Source organism: Chlorocebus sabaeus, chromosome 27 (genome assembly GCF_047675955.1).
Source record: "Chlorocebus sabaeus isolate Y175 chromosome 27, mChlSab1.0.hap1, whole genome shotgun sequence".
In the NCBI taxonomy this organism is placed as follows: domain Eukaryota; kingdom Metazoa; phylum Chordata; class Mammalia; order Primates; family Cercopithecidae; genus Chlorocebus; species Chlorocebus sabaeus.
In genome coordinates this window covers 14,488,453-14,506,609 of record NC_132930.1, presented here as the reverse complement: position 1 = coordinate 14,506,609, position 18,157 = coordinate 14,488,453, and the positions used below count along the sequence as shown (strand labels likewise).

The following is an 18,157-nucleotide window of genomic DNA, read 5'->3' as shown; positions in this document are numbered from 1 at the left end:
GGGCGTGTGTTCTCTCTTCCTTGAGCAGTGGGATTGGAGAGAGGGAGGCAGACTGTTCTGGTTTCCTCCAAATACCCCCAAGTGCTGTATTGCATAGCCCCATATATGATGTGCTGACAGGCAGACAGGCAGCAGTGGGGAGAGCTTGTTGTATCTGAATTTTAATTACACATGGTAAAGACTTCTTGCTAGTTTAGAGAAAGCTACTCTTCAGGTTTGCTTTCTTTCAGTGAAGGGGCATTTTATCCAATTAGAGGGAAATTATTAGAGGCCAAGTTCTTATCTCAGTCTCTGCAGATTTACCATATAAGAAGATGCTAATTATACTTACCTAACCAATGGTAATAGGCTCTGCTCCAGTAGAGGAATCTTTTTAAACTCTTGGTTATAAAAATACTATATACATATACACATTAATTAGAGTGACTTGTCAAGACCCCATGTGTAACCATATCCAGCTTCAACATTTATTAATTTTTACAGCACATTTTATACCTCTACCAACCCCTATGCTCCCAGATTATTTAGAAGCAAATCAGACATCACATTATTTTATTCATAAATATCTTTAAGTTTACAGGAATCCTGCCAGCAATATTGTTCTAACAGTTTACCTTTGATTAATAAACTTCTTATCCCACCTGGAATCCATATTTTGTTGCCTGAAAACTTGGAAAGTATTTGGGACTTCCACAGTATATTGATTTTGTAAAACTCACATAGAGAGTTGGATTGTGTGAGTTAGCTCTACCCCAGTAATTAATGTATTCTGTACACAGTAGCACACACGGTACAGTAACGCCCCTTCTTTGGTTACCTAGTAACTTTTCACTAGTCAACACCAAACTGAATAAATCACTATGTTGTGAGAAGGTGCTTGGCCAGCTGACTTGGATCATCTCCTAGAGTTTAGGAGACATAACTATCACCAAGTTTGAATTTGCAAAACCTTTAGGCTTTGCTGGCAGGAGAGAAAATACCACTTTTGGACCATAAAATGGATACGGAATACATGGGCTCAGGTAAACTGGGCCAAATATTAAAGCAGATTTGGAGACAAAACCAGATGCTAAAGCAGGCACTCCTGGGTGATGACCTTTGTGAGGGGGCTGGTGGGGCCACTTGGATGGCCACTGTGGTCTTTCTGGGTCAGGAGCTCAGCAGGGCCCTTCACCAGCTGCTGGAGCACACCGCAGGCACCCTGCGTTCCGCCTGCCAGCAGCTGCATGTGCTGCTTGATAAGGAGAATCAATGTGTCTGGAGAAAAGGCAAGTATTTTTTTATAACTTATTCTTTCTCTAAGAAATATTGATTAGGGCAAGATCTGAGAGGGACTATGAACATACCAACAAGGCTAAGATGGAGTTTCTGTCCACAAGAGACTAACAATTTCATACGGGAAATAAGTTGAGACAAATGCACAATAATGCCAGGGACATTGGGGCCAGTCCCATTAGAAACACTTGAATGAAGTGCTTTTGGACTTCAGAAGCATTTTAAATCCCATCTGTAGGGTGGGGAATTGAGAAGTTTCCTAGAAAAATGTAGTATTTAAGCTGAAGCTTAAAGAGTGAATTGGACTTATGCAGCAGGAAATAGAGAGTTGGTATTTTTTGTAGGATCCAAGACTTAAGAGACAGGAAAATACAGGCCTAGTTTGAGGCAGAGCTAGTAGTTTTTTTTTGTTTTTTTTTTTAAATCAGAATATAATATTCTATTTCTAGGGTCATTTGAGCTTAGACTTATTAATTGCAAAATTCCTGGGAAGACTGGAGTGGGTTGGGATAGGGAATTGGATCCCTATACACTGAGGCTGGAGAGGGATTCTTGGGAATAGGTCCAGTTATGGATGTGGAAAAGTACAGCAGGGCAGGAAGAATGTGGAATCTGATGAATATAATCCTAGCTAACAACAGTTACTCCAGATAAGCATCTAGGTGGCATCATGAAATTCAACTCTAAATAATACAGTATCAAGATAAGTGGGCAGGTTCCATCTATGATGAAATCCAGGGTTGATGATATTAAGAAATTCAGTCTAAAGGGCAAATAGTGGGCATCAGGGAAATCTTTCCAAAGGTAGCATGACTGAGACGCCATCAGCTGCAGCCCAAAATCAGACCTTTAATCTCTGGAGGGAATGGAACATGGTCCTTGGCAACATAACAAGACAAATATATATTCAGAAAAAAACAAGGACTTGGCGAAGGGATGATTTGGTGATGGTTTTAAAAACACTAAGTTATGGGGCCTTAAATTACATATTCTTTAGTTTAGAACTGAATTCTAAAGACTAGAGAGGCACTAAGCCTGCAAGAAGTCATCAGGTGACCTCAGTAGTGAGGAGAAGCAGGATGAAAAATAGGAGCGTGGGAAGAATGATGATGGAGTGAGAGATTATATCAGATTTGACCATACTGAGAGTTTAATCCAGAATGAAGAAGGTTGACCTGAGTTAACAGGCTTTGAAAAGTCACTTCATGTTCCAATCAGAGAATTGGTATGGTCAGAGCTATTCTCTGAAGGACTAATTTGAAAATTTCCAGTGATCACAAATTCATCAGGAGGAATAGTATGAACCTAATCCAATTCTTATAGTAGTAACTGGGCTCCAAAACGTAGCATCTACATTGGCAGAAATAATGGAGTTATGGTGTTTCTGCCAACCAAGCCACATCTGAAGTGTTCACCTAATTTTCAGCCCAGCATTTTAAATGGATCATTGGTAAACTATTGTACATCCAGTGGTAAAAGAACAGTTCTCAAAATCATAGCAAATGAAAAACAATTGAGGGAGATGTTGACTTCAGTTCTTATTGGGGGAGCGAGAAGTTATGACATTTGTCTTTAAATATTCAAAGTATCTTTATAAGCAAGAGGGATTAGATTTACTCTTTGCTACCATGTTAAAAGTGGTTTGTTTTCAATCCTACAATTGTTAAAAGAGTGACAGTTGTACAATTACTTCTCCTTCATGAGATTGGCTTAAATGCCCAGTAAAGGTCTTTGTAGGTTTCTAAAATTATCTTGCCATGTTTCATTAGATGGCAATGCAGAAACATGATTTGGTTTAGTTTTGTATTTATTCTTTGTGTGTCTATGTATGTGTGTGTAGAAATCGTTACTTTCATAGACTGCCTCATAAAAATAACTGAACATTTGGGGAGCACTGCTGCACTTCTAAAGAAAGAAGAAAAGGAGATGTGTAATTTATGCGGCATGCATGATGAATGTACTCCACAGCAGACAATGTCCTCCATTCAAGATACCAAAGCAGCAGACATTGCTGCAAGAGGGGAACTAAATGTCATAGAAACAGTTACTGTTTCTCCCACAAATGGAGAGGACAGTCATTACACAAACCAGGTCCAGTTAGAAAAAAATGAAACACATATGAGTTCAGCATTAGTGGAAAAAGAAAACAATACATCACTAAAAGGATGTGTACTGGGGCAAGAAGAGTCACAGAACAAAATGTTCCCAGATAATGCAGAAAATGAAGATGATAAACAAATAGAACACATGACTGTTGAGAACATAAATGGCAACAGGAAAGAGATTCATGGCATAATCCAGACAACAGAGAGAGAAATTCAAGAAACCTCAGAAAGTCCAAGAGAAGAGATGACCACATCCTCAATAATATTTGATATCTCCAAGAAATATATAAATAGTACTCTTCCCAATGATTCAGAGAATATAAAGCACAAGAATAACATAATGGAAAAGGAGTAAGTAAATGCAATGTGGGAAGTGCTTAAGTATGCCTACTTATATGTGTGTTTCTATAGTCAGTACATGTCTTAGTACATTCAGGCTGCTATAACAAAACATCAGAAAGTGGGTAACTTTTAAACAACAGATATTTATCTCTCACAGTTCTGGAGGCTTGGAAATCCAAGATCAAGGTGCTGGCAGATTTGGTGTCTGGGAGGTGGCTTCTTGCTGTGTCCTAACATGGTGGAAAAAGTGAATGAGCTCCCTTGGGCTTATTTTATAAAGGCATTAATCTCATTCCTAAGGACTCCAACCTCATGACCTAATCATTTCACAAAAGGACCCACCTCCTAATACCATCACCTTGGGGGCCAGGATTTCATTGCATGAATTTTGAGGAGACACAAACATTTAGACTATAGCAACATGCATAGTATTTATACATGAATAAAATTTCCATTTCATATCTCCCAAAGATATTGTAAATTAGTAATTCAGCTTGAATCACTCCTATAAAAATTTATATGGCCACTATTATTAATATTGTTATATATCTTAAAGCTATATTTCTTATAGCTTTAAGAAACACATTACCTTTTTTTTAAAGAGGAAGGAATTGAGTAGACAGGAAAGTAGTTAAAATGATCAATTGTCCAGATCATGAACACTTTGCAAATTACTACTATTTCAATTATAGTAACAAAAACTAGAAGACTGTAGGGAGTTAGAAGATTTGGAGAGAATGTTTTATCCTTGGATTCACTTTATTTATATTCTCAAGAAAATCATTATGAGTTTTAAGCCTGTGTCTGTAGAACTCTTGGGATTTCATGGATGAACTTTGGGAGGTACTTAAAATTGAATGTGTATGTTCAGACCTATTTCATTTCCCTGGATATGGTCTAGAACTATCATCAGATTCTCTAGGAGACCATGACTTCAAAAAAGTGAGAAAGACCCATCTATTTTGTAAATTTTATCCCCTGTGCAAAGAGGTAATAAGGCACTATTTGTCCATATAAAATAAGATATTCACACTCATATTTTCCCAGACAAACATAACACGCTTAGGGGGCCGGGCGCGGTGGCTCAAGCCTGTAATCCCGGCACTTTGGGAGGCCGAGACGGGCGGATCACAAGGTCAGGAGATCGAGACCATCCTGGCTAACCCGGTGAAACCCCGCCTCTACTAAAAAAAATACAAAAAACTAGCCGGGCGAGGCGGTGGACGCCTGTAGTCCCAGCTACTTGGGAGGCGGAGGCTGGAGAATGGCGTAAGCCCGGGAGGCGGAGCTTGTTGTGAGCTGAGATCTGGCCACTGCACTCTAGCCTGGGCGACAGAGCCAGACTCCGTCTCAAAAAAAAAAAAAAAAAAAAAAAAAAAAGAAGTGAAAAAAATTATTTGTTTTGGGAATCAGACAAACTTAAATTTCACTTTCTGTTTTATTATATACTAATTCTATGACCCTGGGCAACTTGCTTCATTTCTTAGCCTCATTTTCTTATTTGTAGAAATAATATATACATCCTGGGATTATTTGGTAAGGTCAAATGAGAAAATCACTTAAACGACCTAACACCAGGCCACTTTTTCACATAGTCACACCAGGTAAATGTTAGTCTATTCGTTTATTTTAGCTCCAGAAACTCCCACTTTCTTCACCTGCCACTTACCACCATTGTTCCATTACCTCCATCTCTGCTGTGATGTGCTGATGCCCTTTCAGGTGTATGATACCATTTTGAGGACTATGATCTTAGGCAAGTCATTTTGCTCACCTTGACCCTAGTTATCTTGCTATAAAATGAAGAGGTGGTTCTAATTTGGCTGTAATGTTTCTACAGGTCAGAGAGTCTGATGAATTTTATGTTTGAGGGTATTCAGTGCATGATAGACCTACATGATTTGTAAGAACTACCGCTCTGACAAAACAACTGCTAAAGTAGTCTATATGTGGTTACCTGTTTCACTTGAGAAAAACATTGAAGCTTCATATTCTCACATTCAGAAATGACTCACAGCATCGGTTAATGAGTCATTGCCTGAACTACTCCCTCTAACACCTCCTTTAGGTGTTTCCTGGTTAGTGACTTCCTCTTTGCAGCACCCAAACCAATTGTGCTTCGCTTGTGTATTTGAGAAGTTGAGTACTCATTGCAATCCCTCGGCCTAGGAAACTATCATGCCACATAAAAGATGTGTGTGATAAACCCAGATAGCATTCTGAAAGAAACCTATCTCTTCCTGGCTGTCCTGGTGTACACAAAAAGGGAAAATAAGGCTAGAATAAACCAGTGTGATTACAGTCATCAGTTACTTAAAGATGGGAATATGTTCACAGAAATGCATGGTTGGGTGATTTTGTCAATTATGCAAACACTGCAGAATGTGCATACACAAATCTAGATGGTACAGCCTACTGCACACTTAGTCTATATGGTATAGCATATCGCTCCCAGGCCACAGACTGTAAAGTATGTTACTATACGGAATACTATAGACATCTATAACACAATGGTAAGTATTTGTGTATTTAAACATATCTAAACATAGAAATGGTACAGCAAAAATACACTATTATAATTTTTAGGATCACTATTATATGTGCAGTCCATTGTTAACTGATATGTGTTCATGTTTTACATACCTGTATTTTATTTTTTAAAGTTTTAATTAAAAATTTTTTCTGTTTTTTTTTTTTATTTCAATAGGTTTTAGGGGAACAGGTGGTGTTTGGTTACATGAATAAGTTCTTTAGTGGTGATTTCTGAGATTTTGGTGCACCCATCACCTGAGCACTGTACACTGTACCCATTGTGTAGTCTTTGATCCCTCACCTCCCTCCCACCCTTTCCCCAGAGTCTCCAAAGTCTATTGTATCATTTTTATGCCTTTGCATCCTCAGAGCTCAGCTCCCACTTATAAGTGAGAAAATAAAATCTTTGTTTTCCCATTCCTGAGTAACTTCAGTTGAGTAATGTTCTCCAGTTCCACCCAGGTTGCTGTGAATGCCATTATTTAATTCCTCTTTATGGCTGAATAGTATTCCATGTCATACATATATGTGTGTGTGCATATACATATATATTATATTATATAATTATAATTTTATATAATATATTGTATGTATGTATATTATATATTATATATTTATATAATATATAATGTATTTGTATGTAATACTTATATATAATTACATATTATATATAACAATATATGAAATATATATAAATATTATATATTATATATTATATAAATATTTATTTACATAAATATTATATGATTATATAATCAATCACATATTATATATTTATATAAACATCATATAATATTTATATAAATATTATATAATATGTTATATTTGTAATTATATATAATATATTTATATAATATATTTATATGATACATTTATATAATATACAATATTTATATCATATAAAAATATATGTTTATATAATAGGCCTATTATATATTTATATAATATTATATAAATATATACTACATAATATATAAGATAAATTATATATTTTTATATATATTAAATATTATATATAAATATTATGTGTTATATATAATATATATTATGTTATATATAATATATAATATGTTATATAATATTATATGCTCTATTATATATAATATTATATATTATATTTATATATAATATTGTATATTTATATGTTATATGCTATATGTAAATATATTTTATATATTATATTTGTATATAAATATTTTATGTATAATATATATTTATATATTATATATTATATAAATATTCTATCTTATATATGAAATGTATATAATATATTAGATATTATATGTATACACACACACACACATATATGCATGCCATGGAATACTATTCAGCCATAAAGAGGAATGAAATAATGGCATTCACAGCAACCTGGACGGAATTGGAGAACATTAACTGAAGTTACTCAGGAATGGAAAAACAAACATTTTATTTTCTCATTCACATCAAAAAACAAACAAACAAAAAACATGTTGGTGTGTGTGGATGTGGTGAAAAGGGAACACTTTTACACTGAAGGTGGGAATGTAAACTGGTGTTCCCTTTTCACCACATCCACACCAACATCTTTTTTGTTTGTTTTTTTATTATGGCCATTCTTGCAGGAGTAAGGTGTTATTGCACAGTGATTTTGATTTGCATTTCCCTGAAAATTAGTGATGTTGAGCATTTTTTCATATATTTGTTGACCATTTGTATATCTTCTTTTGATAATTGTTTATACATATCCTTAGTTCACTTTTTGGTGGGATTGTTTGTTTTTACTTGTGGATTTGTTTGAATTCCTTGCAGATTCTGGATATTAGTCGTTTGTCGGATATGTAGATTGAGAAGATTTTCTCCCACTCTGTGGGTTGTCTGTTTACTCTGCTGATTGTTTATTTTACTGTGTAGAAGATTTTTAGTTTAGTTAAGGCCTATATATTTTTGTTTTTGTTGCATTTGCTTTTGGGTTCTGGGTCATGAAGTCTTTGCTTAAGCCAATGTCTAGAAAAGTTTTTCTGATGTTATTTTTTATTTTATTTTATTTTGAGATGGAGTCTTACTCTTTCCCGCAGGCTGGATTGCAGTGGCACGATCTCAGCTCACTGCAACCTCCGGGTTCGAGCAAGTCTCCTGTTTCAGCCTCCTGAGTAGCTGGGACTACAGGTGCCTGCCAGCACGCCAGCTAATTTTTGTATCGTTAGTAGAGATGGAATTTCACCATATTGGTCAGTCTGGTCTTGAATTCCTGACCTTAGGTGATCCTTCCGCCTCGGCCTCCCAAAGTGCTGAGATTACAGGCGTGAGCCACAGTGCTGGGCCTCTGATGTTATCTTCTATAACTTTTTATGGTTTTAGGTCTGATTTAAGTCCTTGATACATCTTGAGTTGATTTTTGTGTAAGGTGGGAAATGAGGATGCAGTTTTATTCTTCCGTATGTGGCTTGCCAATTATCCCAGCACCATTTGTTGAATAGGGTGTCCTTTCCCCAGTTTTGTTTGCTTTGTTGAAGATCAGTTGGCTGTAAGTATTTAGCTTTATTTCTGGGTTCTCTATTCTGTTCCATTGATCTATGTGCCTGTTTGTATACCAGTGCCATGCTGTTTGGTAACTACCATGTAACTGTATTTTAGTGTCTAGTCTAGATCTATTTGACTAGGGCTAGAGAGAATGGAACTGTTTAAAAGTCTCCTCGTCCTACTTCATCTGTCAGTTGAGAAACATAACTCCTGGAAGAAAAGTGTATTAAGATGGTTTCCAAGGCACAGAGGAGAGTCATTCCTAAAGTTATACAATGCTGGGTCACTGTATCCTTTATTAAACAATGTTTCTCGTTTTCTGAATTACTTTTATCATCATCACCAAAGAATACTCAAGCAGAACAATGTGCTGAGTCATTTTCTATTCCTTCTAACTATGAGTTTAGAATTGTAAACATAAATCAATGACCCTCTCTGCAATTTCTACATATTTTTTGGATTTCTATGTTAAATTGCACTTTATAATTCTATTCACCAGTAGTTGAAAAATGTCTAAAATCTGATTATTGTAGAGCTGGACATTAATGCTTTATTAAATATAGATCCTCTTATTTCTCTTCAACATTGCCAGTATTAGTATTTCAATCATTTCACTGGTATAAATGAGTAGTAAAAAAGAGGAACTCAAGTTGGTCATTTTAATGTAGAAAACCAGCATTTATTGAGCACACTTCTTGGGCCAACACATTATTGTATGTTTAAATGTTTCATTGCATTCAGTCTTCACATTATTATGAATTCGATGTTAGTTTCAATTTGCAATGAATAAAGTAACCAGCATTTTTGAATGATTTAAGGAATTATGATATTATATTCAAGAGTTTGGACTTTTACATTAAAGGTAGATGGAGCCAATTATCCGTCCTAAAATTTACCATCTGTGGGATCTTTGAAAGAAAGTTAAATTTTCTAAGCCTCAGTGTTTTTATCTGTAAAAGAGTTACACTAGTAGCACCTGCCTGATACAATAGTTGTGAGAATAGTGTGTAGCCTAAAAACTACTTAATAGAAAGCAGTAAAATATTAGCTATTTTAATAAAAATTATTAATTTGTAAGGTCAAGTAAATCGTGACTGATCTCAAATCTGAATTCAAATCTATGACTCTCAAATCCTCGGCAAATTTGATGGTTAAAAAGAGTAAAATGAATGATCAAAATAAAATTTTGGATTCATTTTTTGGGAAATTGTAAGTAATCTTTGCCTAATTATTATGATTAATGATAAATTTACAGTTCTTTTGTATCTTTCTCAGCTTTTCTAAAAATATATAATCACCATCATCATTTGATCTAATGTGTTTAGACAATTACAATACTTCGTATGTGTTTACTCCCTTTCCTCACAGTTGAGGAAATTATTCAAGTATTAGTACTGATTTTACCAAGAAACTTCAGCAATCTTCAGCTTTATATTGTGGAATGAATCAATTGCTTAAATAACAATGGTAGCAAAACTAATTATAGCTGATATATATAACACGTATGGTGTACCAGACATAGCTCTAATTACTTCCCATGTAATGGTTCATTTAATTCAATTCATACTCCCATGAGACAATTACTATGTTATCACCCTTTTACCATTGAGGAAACTGAGGCACAGAGAGGCCGAGGATCTTGCCCAAGGTCACAGGTTTGATCAGAACTGGAATTCACACCAAGACAATGTAGATCTAGAGTCTATGCTTTTCTTCATTTAGCTGTAAAGTACATAAATCAAATAATTGGAAAAATGACATTCTTTTTTCCCCTTCAGGTATCTTGATGTGCTGAGTGATGATACTGACCCCCAAGTGTCTTGTTATATTACAGCACCATCATATGTTCTACAACAACTGGAATGCCGGATAATAAATAACATGAGTTCTTTAATAGTGGGTAATAATGAAGAGTTAGTTAGCAACGTCGTAACTATTGAATGCTCAGATAAGGAAAAGAGAATTCCATTTCCAATAGGCATTGCAATTCCATTTACTGCACGTTACAGAGGAAATTACAGAGATATCATGGTGAAAGTGTGTGACACAAATCTTCAATCAAGTTACCTAAACCCAAATTCACTGGAAGGAATGAAGGGAGGTTATAAGGTTAGTAAATTCTTGGCTGTATCTACATTTGCTGTTTGGCTCCTCTTCTAAATATTACTCAGACTAATAGATTGTAGTGTAGATATAATTGCTCCACTAGTAATAAATGAAAGGATTTTTGGATTTGTGCCAGTGCATTCATAATTTATTGCCATCAATAAAGATCAAAGGATGGAAATGATTAGCCAAAGTTAGGAGTGGAGAGCTTGGGTTGAACACCTACCAAATGTTATTTTTTTTACCTAGGAAACAAAATCAAAATCATGGCTTAATTACTTTTGTGCTTTTGACTAACTTCAGACCAACCTTTCTAATATGATGGACCCTTGTCTAAATTTAAGAATGTTAGAATCCCCAGATGATAGTAGCTTTAATTTTTATGATTCACGGGTTGGGAAAATATACAAAAAATTTAAAAATTTGTGTATGTGTGTGTATGCCTTGAGATTGTTAATAAGTCTAGAAATGAAATTTGGTCTATACATAGAAGAAAGTATATGTGGTAGTTAAGATGTGGCCTGTGGAAGAAGATTGGTTAGGTTTGACATATGGTTTCTACACTTTCTTGCTGTGTGAACTTGGGAAAATTATGTAACCTTGCTGTGACTCAGTGACTTCATCTGAGAGATGAACATGATAATAGTGTCTACCTGGTATGGTTGAATTAAATAGATAATACACTTATGAAGAGAGAAGGAAGCCTATAAACACATGTTAGTTGTTGATAAATTATCATTTTCATGTCAGATTTTAATTGTAATAACTCTGAGGCTCTGTATGATCACAAATTCATATGCTGTGAAGAGAGAATATAATAACTGTTAAATTTAGTGTGGAGGCTGGGCTCGGTGGCTCACACCTGTAATCCCAGCACTTTGGGAGGCCAAGGTAGGCTAATCACCTGAGGTCGTGAGTTCGAGACCAGCCTGACCAACATGGAGAAATCCAGTCTCTACTAAAAATAAAAAATTAGCTGGGCCTGGTGGTGCATGTCTGTAATCTCAGCTACTCGGGAGGCTGAGGCAGGAGAATCGCTTGAACCCGGGAAGCAGAGGGTGCGGTGAGCCGAGATTGTACCTGTGCACTCCAACCTGGGCAATAAGAGTGAAACTCCGTCTCAAAAATAAAAAATAAAAATAAACTTAGTATGGACTTTATGGATACTAATACTTAAAGTTTTTCTTTGGGCCACTTAACTTCTTTTTAAGCAATTAAAATATTTATCTTTTTCAGCTTTATGTAAGTTGTCATTTGATGAGGAGGGCAGGGAATAAATGTAAAAAAAAATCCATATATACATGGAATTATTTGTTATATATTTATTTTGTGATTTTGGTTTTCTCTGTGTTTCAAATAAGGTTTTATAGTTGAATATGAAAGCTAAGCCTATTCTATTTACTTACTCCAATTCCTGCAACTAATACATTTTATATTTAGTATCAGAAGTTTCTAGGTATGATAGTCTAGTCAGCATTGCCCTTGATTGGAGCTCTTAAATTTTGGCCAGTCTGTGTAACTATCACAATAAAAGCGAAAACTGTTCATAGCCCACTTGTCATAAAATGGGTTTGGAAAATGTTTAGTAAATGGATAATTAAAACAAAAGAGAGAGAGAGAAGGAGAGAGAGAGAGGGAATCATTGTGCATCATAACAAATACAGGCATGAATTTTTCTCTTCATAGTAAGAAAAAAATTTAAACTCTGATTACTTCCAAATTTTTATGTGGATGGTATGACATTTTCAAATTCTAATTATTTAAAAACCCTTTTGGCTTTTCAGAATCTATCAAATATTATCGAAGTGCACAGCAACCACCATTGATTTCTAGAAGATCTTTCTTTTTCACTTCTCACAATTTTCCCTCTGGCCAATTAATAATATTCACCATGCCCTGAATTTTCCCAGAGACAGATTCATTCAGCGATATTGTGAAATCTCTTCCTTAGTCAGCTTTCAAATGGTAGACTATTTTCCATTGTGATTGTCCCTGAAATGCTTTTTTGTGTATGTGAGCATGATTATCCACTCATGCTGGGGCAGAGCCTGGCTGCTGTTTGGGGAAGTATGAATAGACCAAATTACTTCTAACTCTGCCTCCTTCTTTTAAGCTTTGGTGATTATAGGAAAAGATCATTTTGTTTTCATTTATGTACGCAGTTGCCTTTTGTGCAATAAAAAACCTTCAGGATGTGTCTGTATATATGCATTATAAATTTGAATGTCGTTATATATAAAGAAGCACAAATATCTTAGTCATTTGCTCCCACTGCACAGAGAGACATAGAGAAAATGACTTTATTTGGGGAACCTAAGTTATTGTGAGCTATTAGAAGAAAGAATTTGCTGACAGCACAGGTGTTATAGTGTTTAAGCAAACTACACAAATAATGGATTTCCAGTCCTTAGGATTCCCTAAAACAGTGTTGAATGTTTTGGATAAAGGCCAATATTTAAAATCAATTCTCACTAATGGAGGCTAGAATTCTAGGAACAATAATATTTGTGAAAACACTGAAAATGATTGCCCATTATTCGCACAATTTGGGGGGAAGATTTAATTTAAATTTAAGAAATATGTTTATTTTTGTTTTTTATTTTGTAGTCTAAATTTGAGAAACTCTTATCGATTTCTACTTAATCTTATAAAATGACCATCCATTTTAGGTTCCTGGAATCATTTTAAATCGTAGGTGATTAAATAAAGAGTGTAGAGATTTTTTTTGACAATCCATAGAGTCTATACAGCAAATATTTTTCAAATCGGTGCTATAGCTTGTTTTAATGTTCTTTATTCCCTACAGGGGACTTGTGCTTCAGTAAAAGTTTACAAATTGGGTATCTTTTCTGTTGTGTCTTGTTTAAAGAAAGAGTCGTTCACAGTAACAAAGAAAGGCCTCACTCTTAAGTCAAGCATGGATTCCCGAATATCCTTAAGTTATCCTCCAGGAGTTTTTACCTCTCCAGTACTTGTGCAGTTAAAGGTAAACATATTCAAAATAGGTGAGTTCCTGCTCATAGATTTTGTGGGTCATGAACCATGGTTCTAAACAACAAAGAAGGTACCAATATTTAATATAACAATAAATGGATTATTTTATATAGTTGTAATGGCCTAATACATTGTGATATTAGCAATAATGTAATGATTTTGAGCATATTAAATATCATTAAAAAATAAATCTTCTCTTTATTTGAAAGATTTTCGCAGTTAGTCTTTTGTGTTGTGTTGTTTTGTTTATGATATTTATTGGGAAAATTTATGTTGCATGACTAGGAAAGAATTGATGACAGACTTTGGAACATTCATATAATTCAAAGATTTTGATCAGAGAGGATGGCAAAAAAGAGGACAATCAATTACAATATTTATTATAATAAATATTTGATTATATTTAATTATGAAACAGCCATTTTCTGGGAGTAAGGATTTAATATATGCAAACACTATTTGCAAAGGGCATGTAAATGTATATTTTTCAAGACTTATTTCCTCAAATAATATTCCCTGTTTATCTAGCCTCATTCCCCTCCCATGCTCTCCTCTCTATTTCTCCCAGTTGTTAATGTAAGTGGTAAGTGAAGAAGAACGATTAAGAAGCAAACATATAATAAATAACTTATTTATAGATATTTTCCATGAACTTTGAAATGTTGGAATCATCTTAGCTATTTTTTATTTTTAACCATTCTTATGTGAAAAGAAACAAGTCATGTTTTTCTAGTTTCTAAAGATCACTTGATCTAATAATAGTCCTAATTAGAAATCATTATAAAACATCTATTTTGTTTTCTAGGTCATTTTGTTGCCTGCAATTAAGTCTGTTTCTTAGTTATTTATAACATAAGACAGGGAACCCATATTTCAGAAAGACTTTGTAAAAAGGGCCCAAATACTGTGTTCTTTTATACATTATAAATATTTTATAAAATGCAATGTTGAGTACAGCTAACAATGTATAGAGAAATGTATAAAACTATGCTCCATAAAATTTGCAAAAAACTGGATTAGAAATGTACCAACAGTTTGCATCTTTTCTATTAAAATGTAAGACAAAATATATTTTTTGTTTAGATCCAACCGGTTGACCCAGCTCTGCTGGCACATTTAAAAGCACAGCAAGGTACTTTCTACTCAGTCCAATCCACAAGCCCTCTGATTCACATTCAGCACCCATCAACTTATCCTTTTCAGAAGCCAGTGACTGTATTTTTACCTTGTTCTCCATGCCTTGATAAAAACAATCTTGGTTCTGAGATAGATCATAAAAGAAGAGCAAGTGCCACAATAAATAGGATTACATCTTCATATTTCAGCCGGTGAGTAAGTTTCTAATATTGTGAACTGGCTTAATGTCAAACAAAGAAGCTTAGATGATTAAAACATGCAGTCAAATATGTTGTATTTAAATTCTGTATTAAAATAGTATGAAATACCTTTAATCTAGAAAGAAAATATTGTGGATCCAAAAAAAAAAAAAAGGTAATAATTTTAGCTGTTATGGACCCCAAAATTCCCACAAGTATAAAGATAAAGATGGAGACAGTAAGAACCCTAGCAGAAATGCATGCTGGGGTGGCACATTTTGAAAGCTTCAATCTATTCAAAGCACTGGAAATTTAGTCAGCATAGGTAGGAGAAAGACATACTTTAGTCCAGAGGAATTATACTCAGTAAAAATGGCTAGATACTGACAATTGAATCAGGTATTATGCAAAGGGATCTCATCTCTAGATTCAAGAATGAGATTCAAATAGCTACCAAACAATAATTGGTGGATGAGCATTCATTTGAGGGTGAGAAAAAAAACCAAAATCCTACATGGTGTTTGAAGAAAAACAAATCAATACCAAGATTTCTAAAGAATATCAAAAACAACAAAAAACAAACTTGTAGAAATACAAAGGAAGAGAGAGATAGCATCATCCTGATGTTTCACAGTCATTTGAATAATGAGAATTACAGTTACCTGGAGAATATTAAAGAAACCTATTTTATAAGTTTAGTTGTAGCCAGTAAGCGTAATTGCCAAGAAACACTAGCAGAAAATCATCAGAATAGATGAAGAACAGAAGAAAGGACAAAGGGATGTGGCATAAAGATAACAAGATGAGATGAAAAGGGACCAAAATATGATAAGGAGTCATTTCAAAGTGCTGCAAACTGATAATTATAGGTACCATTGAAGAAGAGGCCAAGCAATCATTAAAAAAGCAATAATCAAAGGCCTAGCTGAATTTGATTTTTTGATGTTGATTAAAGCCTTGAGTTAAAAGTGCTGATTGGTTACTAGAAAATATTTATGAAAAAAGACCCAACTTAGACATAACATGGCAAACTGAAATGTAGGTTTAAATAAAACATAATTCCGTAAGCATCCGTTAACCAGAAACAGATTATGCAAAAAAGGAATGAAATCAATCTGGTGTCAGTTTTATTCTTTGCAGCACTAATATCAGGAAATAAAAATGGACCAAAATCTTCAAAGTTCTCAAGTTCTCAAAGGGCAAGATTGAGAAATTAGGGTTTTCATTCTACAAAGACGCCATTTTGTTTCTGGTTTGTTTTTAAATACAAGGGCTCTCAGAATGGACTACTCACATGTTCTTAAAGTAGATAAAATTAATAGGCTTACTTAATAAGATTCAAGATATCGAGAATAAGCAAGTATTATTCTTATTTTTAAAATTTGATATTGAGCATAAATAATATAAAAGCAGAAAAATTCAAAAGTAAAAATTTATATGAAAGAGATAACGGAAAGTAAACAAACAAAACATCGGCATGGTGATATGTGTCTACTTTTAAGAGCAAGTGTAAGCAAGATAATATATGTAAAATAATCTTATGACAATGAATATAAATGAGTTAAACATAATTCATATTATTGTCCATATTTCATAATCTTACTTTGATATTTGTAAATACTTTATATGATGTGCTTGGGTGATTTCGTTAGGTTTATTATACACATTATTAATTTTTTATCATTTGTTTAAATTGTTCATTTTATTCACTATAATTAACATTTCTAAAAGCTTAGTGCTTTTTCCAATCTGCTTCATTGTTTTACTACGCTTTATATAATTGATCCTTGAACAATGCAGGGGAATTAGGGGTGCCAACTACCAAGCAGTTGAAAATGTGTGTATAACTTTTGACTCCTCAAAACTGAACTGCTTATAGCCTATGGTTGACCAGGAGAAAAACCTTACCAATGATATAAACAGTCTATTAACACATATTTTGTAAGGTATATGTACTATATACTGCTTCTTATAATAAAGTAAGCTAGAGAAAAGAAAACGTTATTAAGAAAATAATATTCATTAAGTGGAAGTGGATAATCATAAAGGTTTTCATCCTTGTCATCTTCATTTTGAGTAGGCTGAGGAGGAGGAGGGAGAGGAGGGGTTGGTGTCGCTGTCTCAGGAGTGGCAGAAGAGCAAGAAAATCTGTGTACATGTAGGCCTACAGAACTCAAACCTGTGTTGTTCAAGGTTCAGCTGTATTCCTTCCTTTATTCCTTTAATTATTTAAGCATATTTATTTTATGGTCTCTTTTAGAATAATCTATTTATTAACATGATGTATAACACTATATCATCTATCTGGGAGCATAGTGTAATCTTCCAGAATTTCATACTGATTCTGTTCTAGGCTCTTACTCTTAGACATCCATGTCCAAGTATTGATTTTAATTTTTGATCAGATATAAATATCAACTCTTCTTCTCCCTTTTCCCCCAATCCAAAGCAATTAATTTTGTGTGTGCGTGCTTCTTGACTACATTCTTGAGCCAACAAGCAACAGGGTTTTGGTTATTGCTACCAATAACCAAATAACCAGAAAAGGTTATGCCTCTCTCATGGCCAGTGATGCCCTTCTGAGATCCCAGCTTCAAGACTTAGTTCAAGTTCCCTCCCTGCGCAGCTGGAGGTTGTATCTTATGTCTGGGAATAGATATTAAAATGTACCTCGAGTCCCTGGGATGTGTGCATGTTTGGGGTTGAGAAGAGGAGGCCGATGGAGGAAGGAGCACCTACAGAATCAATTCCTCGAGTTCCCTAAGGAAGAAAGAGAATTCTTACTTTTTAGATCCTTGAGTCCAGATCTAGAGGGGATTTCTTTTTCAGCTTTTGAGTTCATGTAAGTGTGTGTGTGTGTGCACATGTGTGTTTCTGTGTGTGTGTGTTTATGTGACATTTTTGTCCAGAATTCTTGTGGAGTGGGAAAATGGCTATTTGTCATCAGTTAAATTGGCCAAGTTGCTAGAAATTGACACTTTTTTTTTG

The 18,157-nt window shown here is 34.3% G+C and overlaps 1 protein-coding gene across 1 annotated transcript in view; it reads left to right on the top strand.

Moving 5' to 3' along the window:
* The first annotated feature begins 888 nt into the window (after window positions 1–888).
* The window catches only part of DTHD1 (death domain containing 1), a 64,509-nt gene continuing 47,240 nt past the window's right edge, over window positions 889–18,157 (top strand). Inside the window, exons 1-5 of the mRNA XM_073012474.1 lie at window positions 889–1,268; window positions 3,116–3,731; window positions 10,532–10,862; window positions 13,666–13,845; window positions 14,937–15,181. Coding sequence (XP_072868575.1) covers window positions 998–1,268; window positions 3,116–3,731; window positions 10,532–10,862; window positions 13,666–13,845; window positions 14,937–15,181 — 1,643 coding nt within the window. The 5' untranslated portion in view covers window positions 889–997. The remainder of the gene's footprint in view (window positions 1,269–3,115; window positions 3,732–10,531; window positions 10,863–13,665; window positions 13,846–14,936; window positions 15,182–18,157) is intronic.